Source organism: Anser brachyrhynchus (genome assembly GCF_964034855.1).
Source record: "Anser brachyrhynchus genome assembly, chromosome: Z".
NCBI lineage: Eukaryota > Metazoa > Chordata > Aves > Anseriformes > Anatidae > Anser > Anser brachyrhynchus.
Genome location: NC_137697.1, coordinates 39,599,598 through 39,622,242, shown reverse-complemented (window position 1 = coordinate 39,622,242; position 22,645 = coordinate 39,599,598). Strand labels below are relative to the sequence as shown.

Here is a 22,645-nt window from a genome sequence, read left to right as displayed (position 1 = left end):
ACTCCTCCTGACAGCTGCAACAGTCCATGACAGAGAAAGATGGACATCTTCAAAATTAATCTTAAAAACTTTCACAGGTTTGATGCATGCTAGCATGCACGACCCGCACACACGACCCGCATGTATTTACGCGCAGCAAAATATTTAGAAAGAAACAGTATTTGCTTCCGCAACAACACGAGGCCTGAGAAAGAAGCAAATCATCACAAGAAAAATTCTGGAACAGAGTTAATACAATTAACAAGTGCGAGAATGAAGATTTTCCTGCCCTCTAACGTTGTTCACAACATCAAAAAGAATCTGTTCCTCAGGCCACTTTCATGTCAGGTGGAACAAGACCTGCACACTTGTTCATCCCATGCAGACAGAGACTTCCAGGCTCTTACTGTGATGGGCTCATCACTCTTTTACCCAAAGTCACCAGAAGTGCTAGCTTGTCTCTGTCTCCTTCTCTTTTTTATCATATGCCAAAGTTCATTGCAAGGAAACAGATGACTGGTAAAATTTAGTAAGAGTAATGTGGTAAAAGCCCCGCCTGATCAGGTTTTTCACAAAGAGGAAATTAAGTAAAACAAGCCACACTTGCTACAGCATTTTTAGCTATACAGCAGCAAACCAGATGAATCAAAAATAAATCAAAAATTAAACGGATTTCTGTTATTTTTATGAAAGTTAAAGGCTTGAATTAATTACCAAAGTATAATTCATCACAACTAATGACACACAAGCAGCACACTTAATTGAATACTGTGAGTTACTAGACTGTGAGACATGTATTGTACCTAAACAAGCTGGGAAGAGATTCCACCTGTGTTTTAAATTAGAGCTTAAGAGAGTCTGAAAAGCACTTCTGTCTGGTTAATAATATCATTCATATTGCAGACTGTGGGAGGGGCCAAGCGGCCTGTCAGTCTAACAGCACGTAGTTTAGTAATGACTAGACAACATGGGTGGACCTCAGCACTGATTCTGCCTAAACGCATCCACATCCAGTATAACTGAACTTTTGTGACAACAAAAGACAAAAACCTCAGGCTTGAATACCATTTTTCCACAACACCTGAAAGAACACACACCCCCACCCTTCCCTTCCACCATTTACCCTGACTTTTAACATTTTTTTCCACAAAAGAAAGCTATGAAATACACTACTAGAAATTTCTGAATCTCCTTCTATCCTCTCACAAGGTATTTCAACAGTTAGCCCTACATCCTGAGTTACTTCAAAGCCTGGATCAGGATCTAATCACGATCTGACAGGTCTTTACATCTGTCCTGCCATGACGGACCACATTATGTTATCCTACTTGAAGGTATGAAAAAAACAAAAGTATGTGGTCAGGAAGTCTTGGTTCATAAAACATTCTGCAGTGAAAGCTGAGCTGATAATCTTCCCTTATACAAGTTTACATGCTGTAACTGGATAATATTTGAGGAACTGATGCACTGCAGGCAGAAGCAACAATATGTAATTTTGAATGACCTCTAACACTTTTTTTTTTTAAAGCATTTTGGTTTTGTGTTCATGTACAGCATTTCTGAAAAAGTACCAGAATGTACAGGAACAGAGGGAGAGTGAGTCTTGCAAACTGCAAGACAATGCCAGTAATGTTTGCCCAACCAGCTCACTCAAGACCAGATGTCTACAGGTCACACACTGGGAACCACAGAAGTGTATATTCTTTATGATACCCAGTGAAATAGAATCATAGATTCATTAAGGTTGGAAAAGACCTCCAAGATTATCTGGCTCATCTGTACAGACGTTTACAGCAGCATACTGAGTCATTTGTAAAAAATCTAAGGTGGTTTAGTTTACCTAAAGGCAGTCAGCTCATCAGCATCAAAAGGTGAAACAGATTTGCACATCCTGATTCCTATTTTTGGGTACACCCCTGGCCTATCGCCCCTTTGATGCCACTGTAAAAGAAAGATAAAATTGCAAGAGCATGAGCTTCACTTCAACACAATGAAACATCATGTAACAAAACTATATTGTTCCAGGAGCATCAGATGCAGAGAAGTCCAGGTTTCCCCTGGATTTATGTCTTGTGGCTGACTGTAAATTCATTTTTCAGGTATTTTTAGGGCTTTTACAGAGTGAAACTCCTCCTGTCTAACAAACGACAAGCTGTCTTTCAATGGCATTATTTACTGACTCTTTCCTCTAACTGGCGTCCACTGTATCAGTTGTCTTTGACAACTGTCTTTTTGTCATACCTGATTTAAATAAACCAGATTACAAGAGAAGACATATGGATAAACACGTTTACACTGAAATTTGCCCTATGTGAGCATATTTGATGAGAACCACAACCAAAATGATCTCCAATCTTTTTGGAAGGTGAAAGACAATTAAACAGTGCATCACAACAGTCTCTAACAGCATCTATTAATACCACTATCATAAAACCAGCCCCTGCAGTTACCAGAAGAATTTCCTGGGAGCTGATCAGCTTTCTTCTCTCCTCTGAAATCAGATGGGAATGTCCTTGAAGCACATATATCATTGTAGGAAACAATTAAGGAAAAGGGCAAAGGGGAAGAAAGAACAACTTATGTAATTTAGACAAAACATTCGGAGTAAGTGACCTTGCGGCTGGCATTGATAGCTATGCAGGAGACTGAGGAATCAACTTTCAAATCTAGCCTCTTGTCTGGTAGTAGTGCTGGGGAAGCATGAGGTAGACTAGCGCCTGGACTATAGCAGAAAGGAGAGAAAAATCTGTACGGCACTAGAATGACTTCTTAAACCAACTGGGACATGAGTCACCAGCTACTCACAGTTCTGCACCTCAGAGAATCTTAAGGCTGACAAATTCAGCCTAAACTGAAAACAGTCAACAATTCCACAGGCTGTAAGATCATGCCTTGAAATCATATATTGTGCATACATGCCATCCTCCCTGGAAAAAAAAAGAATATGGAATGCAGAAAATTATTTGGCAGTTGGTATTCAGCAGCTCAGAAGGACATAATTGCAGTATGCCAAGTAGAATAATAGATATTTGCTGAACTAATGCAAACTTTTGTAAAAACAACAACAAAACTGTTAATAAACAAATGAGATTCTACTAGTTTGGAGAAGAAAAGAATGACTAATTCCAGTGAGCATTACAGTTTTAGGGGAAGTAAGTCCCTTCAGATGAATCTGATTCCCTTCTATAAGAGTGGAGAAAAATATCTAAAAAAACAGGAAAGGCAGATGAGATGGAGGAATTGTTAAGAACGAAAAATGATTTGTCTGAACTGTAATCTCCTTCTTTCACAGACACCCATCAAAAGCTCGCTTAAATAAAGAACAGCATCTTGTGCAGACCACTGAGCAGAAACACTCCTGAAAGCATGTGTATCTGGCACACAGATGTCTGATCTTGCACATTAGCCTAAACCCAGGTTTCTTTTTTCTTTGCAGTTAACTTTTTACTTATCATTTTTCTCCCTTGTTACAGATGTGAAATACTATGTGCTTTTTCTATGAAAGCAAATACTGGCCATATCTATAAAGAACTATGAGAAGTTCAAGTCACTAGACATACCTATTCTTACAGCCATGCCAATATAATGTGGCCCAACAGACTATTCTACCTGGTATTTTATGATAATCTCTCCAAACTGATCTTTCTAATGTTACCATATAACGTGGGTTTTCTGTGCTACAGAATACCCAGAAAATGATGGGTGCAGCCATTCTATCCATACATGCTAAACAGCTTGCAGAACAACTTACACTGCTTACATCTAGCTGCTGTAATTTCTAAAGGCGCAAACAGTGAACCTACAGTGGATTACTGGAATATCTCAATCACCTTCCTGTTTACACAAGTGAATATTCCCGAGAAGGGGGAGAATTAAAAACTAAAACAATAGCTGACGTATTTGTTCCACGACCTTTTAAAACTTAAAATTATTTGTCATGCCATGGCTGAGATACAGCAGCATGAACATCTTAAGTAGGTGAACTAAATCACAAAACTATCAAGCTTTTCTGTAAATTGACTTAGAGCACCATGTCCTATACTATTTTACACCCAGTATAATGCCATTGCGCTCTTTAGGTTACACAGTTTATACCAGTTAACAGTTTCATAAGAGAAAATGTATATAGGGGCATTTGCTTTAAATTAACATAGTTTTATTCCAAGAATACAAGTGGCCATACCATATTCTAGCTTGCATAAAGCAACTCCTTTAAGTGGATTATAAAACACGGCATCACTGAAGCAAAAAAGGTGACATGGGACTAAACAGACAGTGTTTCACTACCGCAGCTGAGGGATGTACCTGCGCTACCCAAGTCCTCACATTTAAACTCCACACTCAAAAGCAAACTTAAAACCACAAAAAATAATTTAAAGGCCAGATCTGCAAACATTAATCCAGTGACTGTATTTCCACAACAGCAAATGTGCACACACCTCTCTATCTGAGTTCTTCAATCCTTCCACCTTTCTCGCCACTTGGGAAATGACTAGTCCTTCAACTGCGGTATATAGCAATAACAGTGGAGCTACAGGGCACACGAGCATCATGTCTGCAATGAGTTTGGTTAAGGACTGAGACCCTGCAAATAGCACATCACTGTAGAACTATGCGAAATTGGCCCAGTATTACAATGTCCAACCAACAAAAGACAAAAAGTTTGGGCTAAGTAAGCTGCTTTTACTCTTTTATGCACTCTGCTTCACAAAACGGCATTGTACAGCCTTGTACTTCCATATACAGACCTCTGATACAAACAAAAATGGAAAGTAAAGTGGAAATGGAAGTAAATGGAAACTTCTGACCCATAAAAACAAATTCTTGAATCTTGAAAGAGATAAGATTTCAATTGTATTAACCCTTTTTTCTTCTTTTCACAGGTGGTCATAAATTAAAAACAAGTATCTACTAACACTTAAGCAGAAAGAATTTAAATCAGACCAAGTGTCCCATTAAGGTATAACCAAGTTACTATCAATCCATCATGGAGGAGTGCCAGTTAACGATGTAGTATATGGAAAGCTACTGTCAGTTAAGAGTATTACAGATCGACAAAAATAGTAGTTGTTGATTTGCATAGCCCCATGAATGTACACACAAAACATACAAAGCTTCAGCTTTGCGAGTTCCAAGAGGCAAGAGGGTAGGGAGGAGAGACAACAGTGATCGTTTAGGACCAGAACCTAGGAAAGAGCACACTTGGCATTTTTTTCTAGTATTTATCTGAAAGTTTCCTCTCCTGAAGTCCTGCAGTTCATCCAATCTGATCAATTCATCAATCTGATCAATTTATACAGTCCCTAGTGATAATGCTGAGACTCAACAAATATTCAAAGACTTCAGGGTCCAGCGTTTTAGCCATTGTTTGCAGTGAAGGGCTGACAAACACTCCATGCTGGCACTGGGCTGACAGAGGGGCCTCTGTAGAAGTACTGTGATTACTTCAAAGCAGAAGGGGCTTGGTGAGCTGGTTACTAATGGTTAGCTCTTGCAGTCTTACAGGTCAGCAGGGAGAAAGTCAGACCCTGACCACCCTCTCCATGTACTCTTGGACACCTAAGTACCTAGCCTCCTGGACTTGATGATTAAGATTCAAACCATCTCAGCTGTGGCATCATCCTGGATATCTTCCTGCACCCTCTAGGAATGTGTCCTGTGCCCCTAGCGTAGCCTCTCAGAAATATCAGTCAGGTTGTCAGTGGAGCTGTGCCCACACCACAGCTGGTGAGGACATCAGGTGGGGAGGAAGGAAGAAAACCCTCTGTGGGTGTTGAGCAGATTTGATGTAGACCAACCCACCCTTTTGGAATTAAGCCCACATCTCCTCTTGTCACAGACCCAAACATGCGTACATTCTTACTCAAGCCTACTTACTTTGCTGAAGCGTAGATGGCAGAGGAACAAACATTATTTCTGCAGAGGACTACACAAGGATTTGCAGGGATTTAAACAAGAGATGGGATTAATTATAACTTCCTAGCACTTCCAGTAATAATCAAATGCAGCGGATAGCCCTGAATCTTGTCTACTGTATAACAAGGTCAAACAAGCAGTGTTATCGAATATAGTTTTAAGAGAAATTTATTTTTAAATACCCTTTGGAAACTACAAAAGTTACAATGAAACCAATATAGATCCACAAACATGTTTCCTGAAACACATTTCTTTTTGGGGGAGGCAAGGGAGGAAAAGCCGAGTCATATATACACTGTGCTTTCTTTCCACATATAAATTGGTCGATAAACTAAAACGTTAGAGAAAGCTACCCCTAGTCTGAGAAGAAATCAAAATGTGACTAGAGTTCTCTGTAAATCCCATTCCACTAATAATGGCTACATTTCTTTAAGAAGGCTGTACCTCTCCTTGTACCATATGTTCTTCCAGCATTTTGCTTTCACCTACACACTTTGCCTTCTCAAGCAATAGTTTCAGACCTGTATTTTTCCACTATAAACTGACATCAACCCAAAACCTGCCCCCTAACTATTCAAGGGCATGTAAGCACACAAAAAAATATTGTCCTCCTAAGCTGGTTGGGCGTGGTACTTGAATGTTGTACATTCCTTCAGTTAATTGAAAATTATCTCTCCGCTTTTCAAAGGTTCAGTAAACACATGGCTTGGCAAAAAGATACTGAGAAGCAAGCCAGGAATACCTATTTCAAATAACTTTTATTTCAAGTACACTGTTAATATATACGTTGATATGCAACAGAATTTCTGGTTCTGTAAGCCAAAATCCTCCTTTAAAAGGAGGAAAGAGGAAAAAATCAAATAGTAGGACACTATTAAAACCTAAGGACTTGGAACGGAGACAAAATAAAGATCTTTATGTAGCTTTACTACCCTTAGTGAAAGGTAGCTTTACTACCCTTAGTAAAGCATCACAAAATTGACACCCGCCCTACACCTCCACCCAGAAGAGCAATTCGTGGCAGCCATACTCATTCTCCAAGAAAGGTCTCATCTATTACAGACAGGCAGCTGTTCTACATCATAGATTTGGTGAAACTTCTGAGCCTCTATCAATACTTTTATAATTATTTTACTTACCAAGGTACCTGGAAAACAATTTTAGAATATATCCATTCACAGAAACTGCATACATATCCTCTGACATGCTAAACAGTTTCAGAAGTTCTTAAAATGTTACTCAGAAGAAAGTCAGCTGAAAAATAAGAAAAAATGTTTTTATTTTGAGATATGCCAACTCTGAAAATGCCTGTTTCTTCCAAATACATATAGCACAATCTTTAGGAGTCTTATTATTTTGGAAACCTTATTAAACTTTTTTTTTTTTTTACACAAGCTTGCTATCAGTATTGTCAATAAACATTAATATTTGCCATCAACTCTTAAAAGTAGTGTCTCAAATACTTTTTACTATGTCTTTGGTTACATTCATGGATTAGCATCTTAAAACTTAAGTTTTTTTGCATTGAAAGTCACAGAAATTTTCCGAACGCAAAGGTAAACAATCGAGAAGGTTGGTTTCAGCTAAATGCTGTTGGCACAGCTGGCTGAATTTCACAATATGGATGCAAAAAAAACACACGTATTTGCATATGGCACTGAGCACAGCTCTGTGCTCTCGAGCTTTCTGGAGTGAGCCTGTCTCATCTGCAGTCATATAACAGGCAGGGAATCGTGAACAGAAATTGTTCTCTGGGCTGAAATGTCAGTGCTGTCTGGTCCAGACTTCAAGCTGCAGGCATGCCTGTTTGTCTACAGAGTTGAAGAAAGAATTTTCTCAATAGTTCTACTTTAAATGGTCAGTGAGGGACATTTCCCACGACGCACGGAGTGCGTGCTACGTAATTCTGGCTGAGAAGCACAACCCATCTCCCAGAACTGTTGGTTTGTTAATTCATCTGGTAAAACAAGTTCAGTAGCTTGGAATAAAGTCTCTGGGCTCCAGACAGTGGGTATCCGGAATTACTAACACAGAGAAAACACTATTTTTGACGCGACTAGCAACACAAAAATGCACCGTTCAACCTGCCAGGCCTCAGAACAGCTTTTCTGAAAAAGCTGTGCCACCTCTGGGATGGGAGCAGCGCGTGTGCCGTCCCTCGGAGGTGATAATCCATTTCTCCGCGTTACCCTCAGGCGGCAGCCCACTCCCTCTGGGGGCCGCCATGTTGGTGCAGTCGGATGAAACGGGATTTTACTCACAGTCATGCGGCTCCTCGCTGCTCCCTCATCTCAGCACAGGGGGTCAGCTGCATAAATACCGGGCAACCGAAACTGCACAGTTATGACTCGACATCCTGTTTGCTGTGAATTCTATTTTTAACACTTTTATTATGCTAATAACGGGAACTCCCTGTTAGACCAGTTTGCTTGTTGTTATAAAGTAATTAATCTTGCAGTTAGTTAATCCAAAAATACTTTACCAGAGATCCAAGTGTGTATAAATTCCACTTCTCACTGTCAGTTTCGAGTTCTTCCCCACTGTCACCCCCCACAAGTGCTTGACCTGCACTTCAAGAGCTTCCCAGAGTGTCCTGAGAAGCAAAGATGCAGGTTTTCATTACGACTTCAGATGGGTCTCTCTGCTGTCTTAAAGCAGTAGAGTCAAGGAAGATTGTAACACAGAGCACCCATATAGGACCCAGGACATTAGAAAGAACACAAAGCTCAAAACAATTTATGCAGAAATATCCTAATAGCAAATCAGCCAAGAAGTTGTGAAAGATGGGAATTGCTGCAAACCCTTAACACCCCCTGGGAGATGAATATTCCCATCTGGGACAAAGCCTTTCTTTACACGGACAGGTACTTTTCCCTCGATAACTCACCGCTTGGATCCTATTTAAACAGAGGTTAACTTCCCATACTGTCTTTTTAAAAAATATTTCTTCCTTCTATTTGATTTAATAACTGGACATCTCCCTCAGCCCACTCCCAATTACTTACGGTTTGACCGTAAATTCACTACTTCTTACTGCAAGCTCTCTTACACACACGTTAAGCTTGCCACCTCCTGCTGAAAGTCAGTCAGCTTTTTCTTGCCTTCCCTCATTAAACAATCATATTAATTGTAAATCAATGTTAAAAAATGTCAATTTTAAAAGAGCTTTCTGACTGATCACTTACTTTGACTGGCTTACATGCAACATACACAGTCCTTACAGCTTGCTCATTTCAAACATATCTTCTCTTTAGATATCCAGAAGGAACGCCATATACAGACAGACAAAAAAAGAAATACATCACTAAAACAAAAACCCCCAGAGTAAATAATGGAAAATTAGCTCTTTTTTTCTTTTCATAAGGAATGACTTTAAAGCCTACAGAAGATACAAAGCCGAGAGCATCAGCATCAACTCAGAACCTCTGATGTTATGTATCTTCATATCTATCCTATCCTTGACTTTTGCTGAAACAATCAAAAAAGGATTTTAAGTAAAACCAGCTTTCTTATTAGCTGTTTTAGAAACAGCTTCTACCAAGAAACCTACACTGAGCAACCTTTAGATACAGCTAGTTTTCAGCCATTACCAATCTTGTCCATAGTCAAATTAAGATATAAAAGGCCCTATTTAGCTACTGATCTCCCCAGAAATTCAGTCCAGTTATCAAAACTACCAGCAGACTGTAAAAACACTCGATCTGGGTGATTAATAGTTGTTCTATTGCCAGTTGGGTTGAGAAAAACACAACAAAACAAAGCAAGAAAAGCCACAGCACTATTTTACAACAGCCTGCTTTGTAACAGAAAGGCCTACCTCAGAAACGCTAGTCCTCCCCAGGTAAGTGAGTCTTCCTTCAGCATCTAAAATGACTGGGAGAGCTACTGAATTGAGCTAATGTATATACAGGCTTTTTGGCCATATGTAACTCCCACCTCCAAATTACAATCTTGTTTCATTGCAGATGACATCAAGGTGTGATCATGAGGTGCCACTTCTACTTGAGCTAAAAGGAAACCACTATATTCTTCATGTTATTTCAGTTTTTATGTTTTAGTATTTTCTGCGCGTCCAAAAAAATGCCTTAATCCTTTACAAAATTATCACAGACATATTCACAAAGCATCTGTTCTCTGCAGTTTACATGGTTCAACATCATCATCCATAAGAAGACAGGAATAAGAGCACAAAAAGAAAATAAATAAGGACGAGTGCCTTGGTAATCGTGCAGATTCATTCTGTAGATAAATATGTATTTTCTTCCCATTTGTTCAATTAAAAAGAACAAACCAGCTAACATTAACATTTCACCTTCTCCCTCTTCTTTTCATAGGTAAAGCAGAGAAAAAAAAGAGCTCGATAAAGATTTAAACCATGTAAAGAACATGGTTTAAAACATTTATTACAATGAACATTCATTAGGACATTCATTGCAATGGTGTATCTGTTAACATTCTTTGTTTATAGATGAGTCTTCATGCTCAAGGTAGGTTTTTTTTTTTGCAAACGGAGGAAATAGTTTGCTGAAAATCAAGTCTTCACTATGAACTGAAGAGGTAACTCATGGTAGAGAACATGGAAAGAAAACATGGAAAAAAAAAATATGAAAATGCAGGTAGACAAGAAATGAAAATAAAAGGACTGCATTTGACACTGTGGAGAGACTGACTTTGTGATTGTGTCACTTTACCTTCCATTTCTCCCAAATCACCCAGTGCTGCTAAACCTGACACCAACAATGGAATAATCCAGCAACAACTGTGGAGATGACTCAAACGTAGATAGGCCAGAATTTTTAACATTTTCTCTAATCACACATCAATCTAAACATGTCATATACTGAGATATTACACTATTTTCAAAGCACAACACAATTCTTGGGTAAAAAAAGTTGTTGTGTGGTAACAGGTCATTTCAAAGTTTTATAAGAAGTTTCTGCCTTAAGTTGCATGCAACAACATTTACTTCACGATTCTCATTCGTGACGTAACCCATAATACTGGCAGAAATGTCTCCAGCACCCTGTCAAAAAGAATCACAGGCCAAGGAAACAAAGTAGAAGCTAATTCAGGCATTATCACATAAACGACAACATCTGCTAAAGTACTTCCAAAATACAAGTGAGGTACAAACAGAGAAAAAAAAAAACATATCTAGTTGATAGTTGTATGTAGCTACACATGCTTAGCAAAAAGGGGGAAGCCCTTTTTAGGGAGCAATTCTCAAGTATGGGAAGCTGGGGGGAGGTAGTTTGAGAGGGCTGTTTTGTTTTCAAGATTGAAAAAAAAATTGAGTAGAGATCCTTAACGTTCAATAAGAACCTTTTGCATCCTGAATAAATTTTTGACACAACAAAAAAAAAAATACACGAAACAATTTGCATCCCAGTTGCCTGCTCTGTTAGTCACATGCTTCACAAAAACTTCAAATAACTCTTGTCTTGTAACTATGCCTAATTTAATATGAAAGTCAGAATTTTAGCTCAAACCCTTAGGGGAACTCAGCTGGATTACTGTTAAATCTTTGCCAGTGCTTTGGAAAAAGAGTCTGCATTGCAAAACACCCACCCAGTCCACTCTTAACTAAGCCAAGATGGTAATAAATTCAATAAACAGGAAAAGAGCCTTTTGCACTATACGCTAGCTTCTAGAATATGAAGAATATCCTTGTAAGGACATCTTTAACTTGACATTCCCTCTCTGTGTATTTTTACTTCTATCCCCCATCTCCTAATGTTAAAAGCAAACAGAACACAAAATTTGGTAGCCAAATTCTCCTTACACGTAACTTATAGAATCATTCAGATTGGAAAAGACCAGGACTAAATCATCTAGTCCAACCTTTAACCTAGTACTAAAGACCACCACTAAACCATGCTACAAAGTTCTACATCTACACATTTCTTGAAGACCTCCAGGGAAGGTGACTCAACCACTTCCCCGGGCAGCCTGTTCCAATGCCGTACAACTATTTCAGGACAGAAACTTCTCCTAATATCCAACCTAAATCATCACTGGCACATCTTAAGGCCTTTTTCCCTTATCACTTGGTGCTTGGGAGAAGAGCCTGAACCCCACATCACTATAGCCTCCTTTAAGGTAATTGTACAGGGAGATAACATCTCCCCTGAGCCTTCTTTAGTCTAGGCTAAACAACCCCAGCTCCCTCAGCTGCTCCTCATAAGACTTGTTCTCTAGACCCTTCGCCAGCTTTTTGTTGCCCTTCTCTGGACACACTCAAGAACCCCGATGTCCTTCCTGTAGCGAGGGGCCCAAAACTGAACACAGTACTCGAGGTGCGGCCTCACCAGAACCAAGTACAGGGGGACAATCACTTCCCTAGCCCTGCTGGCCACGCTGCTTCTGATACAAGCCAGGATGCTGTTGGCCTTCTTGGCCACCTCAGCACACTGCTGGCTCATATTCAGCCAACTGCTGACAATACCCCCAGGTCCCTTTCTGCCCGGCAGCTTTCCAGCCACTGTTCCCCCAGCCTGTAGTATTGCATGGGGTTGTTGTGCCCCACAACAACTTAAAGCAACTTTATTTTTATGTCCGGTTTTGGAGTGCTTTGCAGGCCAACAATGGGGCTATTTGTAATATTCCCAAAGGAAAACAGAAGCCTCCTCAGTGTAACATGCAGGTAGTGGGGCAGGGCGTGAGAACACAAACAGAAAGCCTTGAGCTTCAACTTACAATCAACAATTCTTTTCACAAGCCTACCTGGATCTCCTCAGCCAAGACACCAACAAGCATGACAAAATCTCAAGGATGTTATCTGTGTTGATAACACTTCATGGTTTGGTTACTTTTCATGTTGTCACTTCAAGTTTATATAAATTTTAAATGTAACTAAAATCATAATAATGAAGACAACAATATATTGATCCACCTTCTCTCATTTTCCAGTTTCTCCTCTGTGAAATGAATTTCGTTTTTGAAATCTGCAGGCAAGTTAGTGAGAGTTCATGCTTTTCTGTCCACAGTCAGGTTTTCATAAACATTTAACAAATACTCACAATGTTATGGCCAATTAAACATCATACAATAGTCTTCCAAAAGTAACTCTTCCACAGATTTGTTTAGTCACAAGGGATTTCCACTGCCATCCAGACAATTTTACAACATTATTACTCTCAAACCTTAGAACAAGCCAAATGAATAAAAAACACATTCAGATAAAGATGATTCAGGAAGAAGTAAGCTGAAAAACTAGCTTTTCATTGATGGAAGGAATACAGTCCAACACTGGCTAGCGTATGATTTTTAAACATGAAGTTGTATGGCAAGACGAATACAAGTAAGATACTGCAAAGCTGAAGTCTATCACAAAGGACAAATAACACTAATTCCCTTGCTGAAAACCATCAGTCATTGCTCAGACACCACCAACAACAAACAGACATTCCCTAAGCTCTCACAGTCATCACCTCTACCAATCTCAGTATGGTTTAGAAATATTAAGTTGGCTTAACAAGTAACAAAACACTTAGCTAAGTATATTTCTACATCACAAAGAAGCAGAACTCAGTCTTGCTCACCTTCTCTAAATAGCATAGTTCATTTATGTGGTATAAGAAAGGATAGTATGTTCCAGTAACTGCAATGTATTGCAGTGTTTCAGAGATAAAGACATCTCTGAAGAGGTTTCCCAGATCTTAACACTGGAAATGGAACAAGGAGCAAAAGGCAGAGGTTAAAGAAACACAATGACGCACCCAATTTCTCCTCAGTTGAAAATGACGACACGTCAGCTGAAGCAACAGCAGCACCATGGCCCAGGCATAAGATACATTCAGACCTACAGACTGTTTCTCAGTTCAGATGGGAAATGAGGAGATAAGCTAACAGGGAGACAAGAATTCCAGACTACTTTTCTCTTAGCCATCCTCCTCTCACAATTAATGCAATGTCATAAAGACACTACAATTATGGAGCAAGGAAATGTCCAATCTTTTAGACATGTTCATCTCTTTAGTCTGAACAAAAATCAACCCACTTACTGTACTTGATTTAGACCCATGGTGAAAAGAATCATGGACACATTGGGGAGTGCTTTCTTCTGCACCCAGACATTTCAAGTATGACAATCCAATATAGACTGAAGTCTTTGAGTACTTTCTTTAAAAACGAGGCACCAAAAATAAAGCAAAGAATTGTAAGCATATGGCACCATGAAAGAGTGAATATTGCATTCGGACCTAGCCAAAGGATTACTGTTACGAGAGGAAATCAAGGTTGACTTTTAAAAATCTAAAAATAATTCTAAGAATGCTTCCTGTCTCAATGCTCTGGACAAGAGAAAACAAATGAAAAGACTTAGTGTCTACACGCCATCTAGGTCATTGGTATTACACAACCTTTTTAAAAACACTTCAAACAGATTCCTGTGCAGGACATTCACAGGCTCTAACTGATTGAAAACAAGTGCAAGATATGAAATAAACTCTGTAAGTAGAAAATGGTTGGTTTTCAGACGTCCCTATGTCCCTGACAAACTGCACAGGAAGCCGTAGGAAAATTCAATGGTCCGATCCGGTACTTTTAACTAAATATAACCATTTAAATATTTACTTACATGCCATTTTATACCAGGCACAGGACATTCGCACAAGATACCTACATTTACATTTCTATCTTACATAGTTGTAAAGCAACACACATCATTAAGATAATTATACCACTGTAATAATGAATTATATATAGAATTATTATTTCTCATAGTAACTCTTTACTACCTCCAGCTCATTCGTATCTCTTTCTATGCTGTGCAGGCACAAGACGATAGCACACTTCTGTTTTCTAAACTAAGAATCATGCCGCCCAACACCCTACCATACTATGTTAAAATTCCCCACCCTTCAGCAGTGATATTAGAAACAGCACATATTTTGAGGTATCTCATGCAATGTTAATGATTTTCTTAGATAAAAAAGGCACTTAGGAGTCACAAAATTGTTTGGGTTTAAAGGTATCCCTTTAAGATCATCAAATTCCAGCCCCCCTGTTATGGGCAGGGACACTTCCCACTAAATCATATTGCTCAGAGCTCCATCCAACCCGGCCTTGAACAATTCCAGGGATGGAGTATCCACAGCTTCTCAGGATAACCTGTTCCAGCTCCTCACCACCTTCACAGTGAAGAATTTCCTCCTTATATCTAATCTAAACCTAATCTCTTTTAGTTTAAAGCCATTACCCCTTGTCTTATCACTACACTCCCTGACAAAGGAGTCCCTCCCCAGCTTTCCTGTAGGCCCCCTTTAGGTACTGGAAGGCTGCAATGAGGTCTGCCCGGAGCCTTCTCTCTTCTCCAGGCTGAACAACAGCAACTCCCTCAGCCTGTCTTTGTAGGAGAGATGCTCCAGCCTCTTGATCGTCCTCGTGGCCCTCCTCTAGACTCGTTCTAAAAGGCCCATGTCCTTCTTGTGCTGAGGGCCCCAGAGCTGAATGCAGTGCTCCAGGAGGGGTCTCACGAGAGCAGAGCAGAGGGGGACAATCACCTCCCTCGCCCTGCTGGCCACGCTGCTTTTGGTGCTGTCCAGGATGCGGTTGGCTTTCTGGGCTGCAAGCACACATTGCTGGCTCACATTGAGCTTCTCACCAACCAACACCCCCAGGTCCTTCTCCTCAGGGCTGCTCTCAATCCATTCTCTGCCCAGCCTGTATTTGTGCTTGGGATTGCCTTGACCCATGTGCAGGACCTTGCACTTGACCTTGTTCACACAGGCCCACCTCTCAGTCCTGTCAAGGTCCCTCTGGATGGCATCCTATCTCCTTCTATGGAAGAAGTTTGTAAACATACAGTCACACTATAACTGTGTCTTCACACTACTAGATTTTATGTTCTGAGAAGTCTAGGATCTCTAGATTTTATACAACTCAGCATCTTAGAGCAACTGTAAAAGTAGGAGCAATTAACATGATACTGAAAAGCATTTTGTTGTTATTTATGTCTCCTCTCCTGTCCTGATAAACAGATATGGCAGTTTTTCAAGGAGCAATTGCTTAATTCCCAGAAAAATATTACAGATGGTGTGGAATAAGGGGATGTATTAGAATAAAAGCATGATACATAAATTCTTTACACTGGTAAAAAAAAAAATTAATATATTATCTTTTCACATAACTGCATCTATAAATTCAAGTAGGTCCAAATCACTTTTCCTATCAATCACTTCCTTAGTTTCTTCAAGCAGTTGCTTTTCCTAAATGTGAATGCCTGTGCCCCAAAATAGAGAATATTAAAAAAAAAAATAGTATTTCCTTCTATTTCTTTATAAGCATTTGTAAACCTAAGAGGCTTACTCATGGTAACACAAAATAAAATTGTTGAGATATAGACCTAATTTATCAAGCCACAATGAGGGTAAATTTGGGTGACAAACTCCACCTTGCAGGTTTTTCATACTGTAAGCTCGCATATGCTCGGAAGGGCACCTACTTTACAGGAGAGGGGAAATGGCAGGAGATGAAAGAAAATTGAGCTTAAGACAAAGGAATTCTACAGTTACACCCCCCACCCCCCATTTTTATCTCTGCACCCGCCCCAAAGTCGTACACAATTGTTTCTTCTGTGCTATAAGAAAGAAAAAAAATAACATCTCCCAGTAAAGACGATCAAGGAAATTAGAAGTCAGATCTGTCCTTCAACCAATAGTGTTTGTTTGGAAAGAAGATCTTTAGAATGAATAACTAAGGCCTGCATTTACACATGTGAGTAGCTTTACTAAATTCATCAGAACTAAAGTCAAAACACAGAAATCTCTTGAATTCTAACAAAAACAAGATTATCATAGTTATTACAAAACGAGCCCTGAAGTGGCCATCTTTCCTTTGAAATAAATAGGATCCTGGGCATGGAAACATTTAATATTTTAGAGGCTTATTTCATTTCCTTTTGCAATACAGATGAGACAACATAAGTAAGATATTCATCAGCCTTCCCAGCTAAGTCCTAAGCCCCTATCTTCTCATGTACTAGAGTGGAGGAGAAAACCAACTGTAAGGCAAATTCATTATGTGGGTGTTCAATGCAAGTAGGGCATGTGACCTGAATAGTAGATAGGATATGGTTCAAAAAATCAAAACAGTAAATGAAACTTGTGTCTCATGACCAAACTGTTTCATACGCTCAAAGTGTCAACCGAAAAGTTTCCTGTGGCTGGGACAATCGTAACATCTCCCTCATGCATCTGTTCAGATTCCCAGAGCTCACACTTCTGTCTTGCCTTAATTTGGACTTTCCTTATAGCAACAGGAATATGGCTGATTTAGAACACTAACAAATCTGTCTGGAAACAGCCAGTGGACGCCTAAGTTAAAGGCAGAATGGAAAGAAAGACATGTACAGAACAATATAATTGCTGAAGCTTCGTTTTGATCAGTAATTTTTCTGGGTAAAAGCTTTACTTGAGGGCTGATTATTAACTACAACACAGCTATAGTACAGGCGGACAACAAGTTTCTTATACTTTATTAATCACCACTGAAAATCACTTCTGAATCAAAACCATAGAAAACTGAAGCACAGATAACTATACTGATATCCTATAAATATCCATGGTAATGTTGAGACACTGTAGTTTTGCACGTCTGCACTGTTCGCATAAAACCTGTGAGCAATGCATCTGAAGATAGGAGCTAGACAGTTGTGAGTAGTCACTACATTTGCAACCACAAGAAAAGTAAAACAAATATATGCAGCATAGACAAAATAAGCACAGTATAATCTACACAACTTTAGGAATTCGATCCTGCCTGTTCAGTTAAGGCTACCCAGGATGTATGTGCTTTTAAGGGCCACCCTACTGACCTAAGAGTTTCTTAGTGGGTAGTTGGGGGGCAGAAGGGTGATGTTATAAGAAGCACCTGTGGCCACTATTAAGACCTACAGCTATGAAAAAGCAGATTAACAGCTTTCAAAATCTTTAAAACCAGTTCTGTAAAAGCTCTAGCGTTTGTTTTCTGTGCTCATGTATTTCTTTCTTTAAATGACAATATCTACATTTACAAACACCTACATGCACTTTTTACTATACAGTATCTGAACATAATCTAAACTGATAAAGACACAGAATGAGAACAATGACTAGGGATCATCACTGAAAAATTATTAAGCCTATTCTGGACAATTAGTAATAAATGTAATACAAATACAACACATTTAATACTGAAATAAAGCATATTACAGCCAGTAGACCCATTAAAACTCCTTTGGAGTTATTAGAGTCAGGTACTTCAGGAATAATTTTGGGACATTTAGCCCAAGTGGATTATTCAACTGGCATTCCCAAGTGTATATTCTCAAGTAATTAAACAAAAATCCATAGGAAATACTGTAGAAGACAATTTATGGAGTATTTCAATGCACTGCATCACATTTTTCAAATGTAGTAAGTTGGTCCAGTTGCAAATGCCCTAAAACAGACAACTGTCTTTCTACTCCCAGAACTCACTACATCACCGCTCAGAATTAACTGTATAAAAAGTGGACAGTAAGACATTTGAGAAGTACTAGAAAGAATCAAATGCTTTCTGTTATTTTGGAAAGAACAAAACTGTTCCCACATTTTCCATTTCCTGTTTAATTAAGGACAAAAAGTACTTGTAAGCTAAGGTGTAAAGGAGCCCATATCAACCACTAAAAATGACTTTTTAACTAGAATCAGCGATAGACTCAAATGTTGGTGACATTAGTAGATTGCAGTAATTTATCATGTGATAACATGTGCAAACACTGCCTCATTCAAATGCCTCCAATGAGACTGATTAACAAATACTGTTCTATCACTGGAGTATAACCAGTTCTTTCTACAAATCAAAAGGGAAAAAAACTCTCCACTAAAACTGCCTTTTTCTTTCCTTCACAAATCTCATTTTTTACATTAAAGTGACCTTAATCTTTCACTGCACAGGATGGAGCAGGCCAATGGTTTGAACCACCATAATTACTGTAATTATCTGTAAACTTTAAACTATTTCAACACATGGCCATGCTGGCCCGAGTTCTCATAATTTAGAAATTGTCACCTCAGACTCTGAAAGGAAGCAGGTGCATCATTGTATGTGTGGTGATAAGTCGCAACATTGATCTAAAACTGCAGCTTGAATGTGGCCTAATAGGAATATTCAACCTTTGACAACAGAATAATTATATCCATCTGGGAGACTCAGTGTGAAATGCGCTACACATTTATACTTGTTAATGAAGGCAGGTGCTATTAAAAAGGAAAACAACGTTTTCAGTAGTGTCATGTCAATATAAGACATAGCTGATACTGGATTCAGAATTGGACTATTTTTATTTTTTTTTATGCGTATATTTTTACCTATAGGCACAGGTATTTGCTTGTGCTATGGAACGCATCTCAAGTCAGCTTTGAGGCAGGGCAATCCTAAAAAATAAAGTGTTTTGGAGCTGTACAATTACAGTTTCCAAACAATCCATAAATACAGATATTTTTATGAGGATAGAAAGCTAAACACTGAAAATGTTTAACGTTAACAGCCTGAAATTGCATTCCTATGTATTCAGGGGGAAGGTTTTTTAAAAGAACACACTATTTCTAAAATGACTTAACATTTACTGCAATTATACTCTATGCATGATGTGCATTCGAATTTTCTTTCCATGTTTGACAAAGGAAATAAATGTTTTCTGCTAACAATGGACACCAGCAAACACATAGTGTTCCTACAGTCCTGTAAGATTAAGAAAATTTGGCTTTGTAAGGTTCCATAAGTGATTCCACTGAACACTTGCTGAAGAAGACTTCAGGACTTGTTACAATTTTTTCTTTAGCTGTCATGCACTATGCGGTGTGCAAGTGCAAGATAAGTACTTCAGATTTGGTCCTTGCTTTGATTCTCATTTTGGTGGATTAAAGTAAATGCACTCATTTTGAAAAACACAGAATACATAATAATTAAAAGTTTTAAAGAAACTTTAATGCCTTGTATGTTACTATTCCTTCATCTGAATTAGCAGGACATTATCCTGAATAAATTCCCTAGTTAAATGGAAGCTCTCTTAGCACACCATATTTTCTTCCTTTTTTTTTTTTCCCCTCCTCAGAGACATCGAAACATTTTCTACTTCAGGTATAACACCACAACTCGTTATAATGAATTGCAAGAACCATTTCTTGTGTTTTAGTTACACTGGTGATCTCGTTGTTAAAGTACAGAAGAGTTACAGTATTTAGCATTAGTCATACATACCACAACTTCTTTATTTTTTTTTAATTAAAAATTTAATTGCTATTTCAACAAAGTAATTTTTGTTCAGGTTATTAACAGAGCTTAAATACTACTACAACTGCAAACCTCTGGAGTGAGAAGAAAGTGAATGATCAATGGCAACAACCACCAGGAAAAACAAACAAACAAACAAACAAACAAGCAAATTTTCTGTAAACTAACAGACAAACTTAAAACACATGAAAAACGTACTTCCAATAAAGCAGGAGAAATTATTCTGGAGAAGTTGAATTATCCCTCAAAGTTTCAGTATGGAACCAAACTAAAACTGAAAGCAGACAAACTCAAGTTTGACAGTTTGCAACATATCATCTTCCTTACTGTATACACACACACTTTTCAATGCTCTCTCCCTAACTTCTGTGTACGCTTGGCATCTCATCTTATGACACTTTTACTGCTACAGGAGTGCTTTCAAAGCATCTTTTATATTTTAACACTGTATTTCATGTAAAAGTGAATCAGTCTCCTCATAAAAAGAAATGTTTCCCGTCAAATTTGACAGCGGATACATATCACATGCTACAGTACCACTATTCAGACTAAAAGATCATTCTCTTCCAACACTCAGAATTGGTATGGACAACAGAAACCTTTTTCAAACAGGCACAGTCCAGTAAAACAACAAAAGAATATAATGCTTAGCATTTCTCACACTCGTCTCATCATAGCAGAACACTCATTTTAATCAATCCTTTCCAATCTTTGTTCTACTTTCCTCTAATTTTCTCACATAGACAACATTCTGTATCAATACATATACCGACTGAAGAATTTGCTGACCAGCTAAATTACAAGGATGAAGAGACAGCATAAGATTAAATAAGGAGTAAAGAAAGTACAAGATGAAGAAGGTTGACCAAAGCAGAAATGCAAGGGATACATATACACTTGTGTCTGAATGTGGGAGTGTCATATGATTATCTACAGCACTATATCAAATAAGGTGAGCAAAAGGGAGGAACTTAAAAAGCAGAAAAAAGTAAATAGGAAGTAATAAACAGTACTGAAGATGACCAAAAGAGACAAAGAAGAAGAAAGAAAGATCACTGAAACAGAAGCAGAAAAAACAGATTTTAGTAAAAGCTAGGAAAAAGAATAAAACGCTTGAGAGAAAGAGCAGTAAAAGGTTTGAAATGGAAAAAAGTTAAAAAATAAAAAAGAGAGAGAAAAGCAAAAGACCTCTTAGTTACTCGTCTAGAGAGTCCTTCTCATCCATAAAACTCATTACACCACATTAATCCATTGTGTGAGGGTCCACGCTGGAGAGCACTACCACACCTTTCTACACAAGCTTCCCCACTGGTTCATGTGCCCCCTGAGTGCAGTTAGCACTACCAGTTACACAGTTCTTACCCAGCACATGCTATGTTCAAATCTTCTTTAAATGCAGAGATGTGTGTGTACAGCCAGCTCCTGCAAACTTAACTGTTTAGAAGACAACTTTTGTCAAGAAGTAATTCCCCCACAGTTGTCAGCAACCTTTCCTCCACAATTCTGTTTTACTTATTCCATAGTTAGATACCTCTGTTCTAGATTTTGTACTTAGATGCAGAAGTGGTTGCTTTGATTTGGCTGTGTCTCAGAATAGCAAAGTCATCCATCTTGTATTAGAAATAGGACTTCCTATCATAAAGAAAAAAATGATAGAGGAAAATCGGACAGCACAGGAACATGAAAGTTTAGAGGCTATATTTAAAGTTTGTGCTCATTCTGAAAGGTTAAGATCAGCAAGATCAATGTATAGCTTGGTTTTCTAGCTGTAGCAAACAGGTCAGTAACCTTACTTTAATTACATTTGTGATATAAGCTGATACCCAGTCTTTGACTTTTCTGTTTACTTATTGCTCTGCTTCTTATCTTCCTGTTTTCACTTCATTGTTTTACCTCTGCCTCTGTTGCTTTCTTCAAAGGTACCTTCGTCTTTCATTATGTACTTTTTTCTTTCTTGTTTTTTTGTTTATCCACAAAGGATTACTTGACCTATGCCATGCTGTTTCTACTACAAGCCAATATGAAGCCAGATGAAAGTCAAGAATTCTAGTGGAACATAGATTAGCCCCATCCACTCTGACTGGGCAACGCCTACCTGGACTGGTAGGTCTGTATGGTAAACTTAGTTGGAACCTAAAGTCTGAATCCAAATACTGCAATAAGGTTCTGCCAGTACCAGGGAGATCTCACTCCTTTTTCCTCTCTTCTCATCTCTAACTCTACTGGAAAAGTCATTATTCAAAGGAATATGATTCCCATCCTCAGTCCCCAATCAACAGTTTCAGTATCAAATGTAAGGTTATCTACATGCCTTTTCTTTCCCATGCAGTTGAGTACCCCGCCAATGCAGCTCTCTGAATCCACACAGAATCTCTGAGAATTGATACTTAAGGTTATTAGAAGAAAATGCGTATTCTTGCCTTTAATCTTAGTTCACATTTCTGCTTACAGACCTTACAACAATGTATTTTTAAAAAAGTAGGCGTATCTTAGT

General features: G+C 38.5%; 1 protein-coding gene across 8 annotated transcripts in view; it reads right to left on the bottom strand.

Moving 5' to 3' along the window:
* The window catches only part of AOPEP (aminopeptidase O (putative)), a 198,495-nt gene that overhangs the window by 52,705 nt on the left and 123,145 nt on the right, over positions 1 to 22,645 (bottom strand). The window contains exon 14 of one of the 8 annotated variants that reach the window (XM_080573013.1): positions 8,163 to 21,783. The exons of the other annotated variants lie outside the window; for them this stretch is intronic. Within the exon in view, the coding sequence (XP_080429139.1) occupies positions 21,754 to 21,783 (30 nt within the window). The 3' untranslated portion in view covers positions 8,163 to 21,753. Of the gene's footprint in view, positions 1 to 8,162; positions 21,784 to 22,645 lie in introns of those variants that run through there. 8 annotated transcript variants of the gene reach the window in all.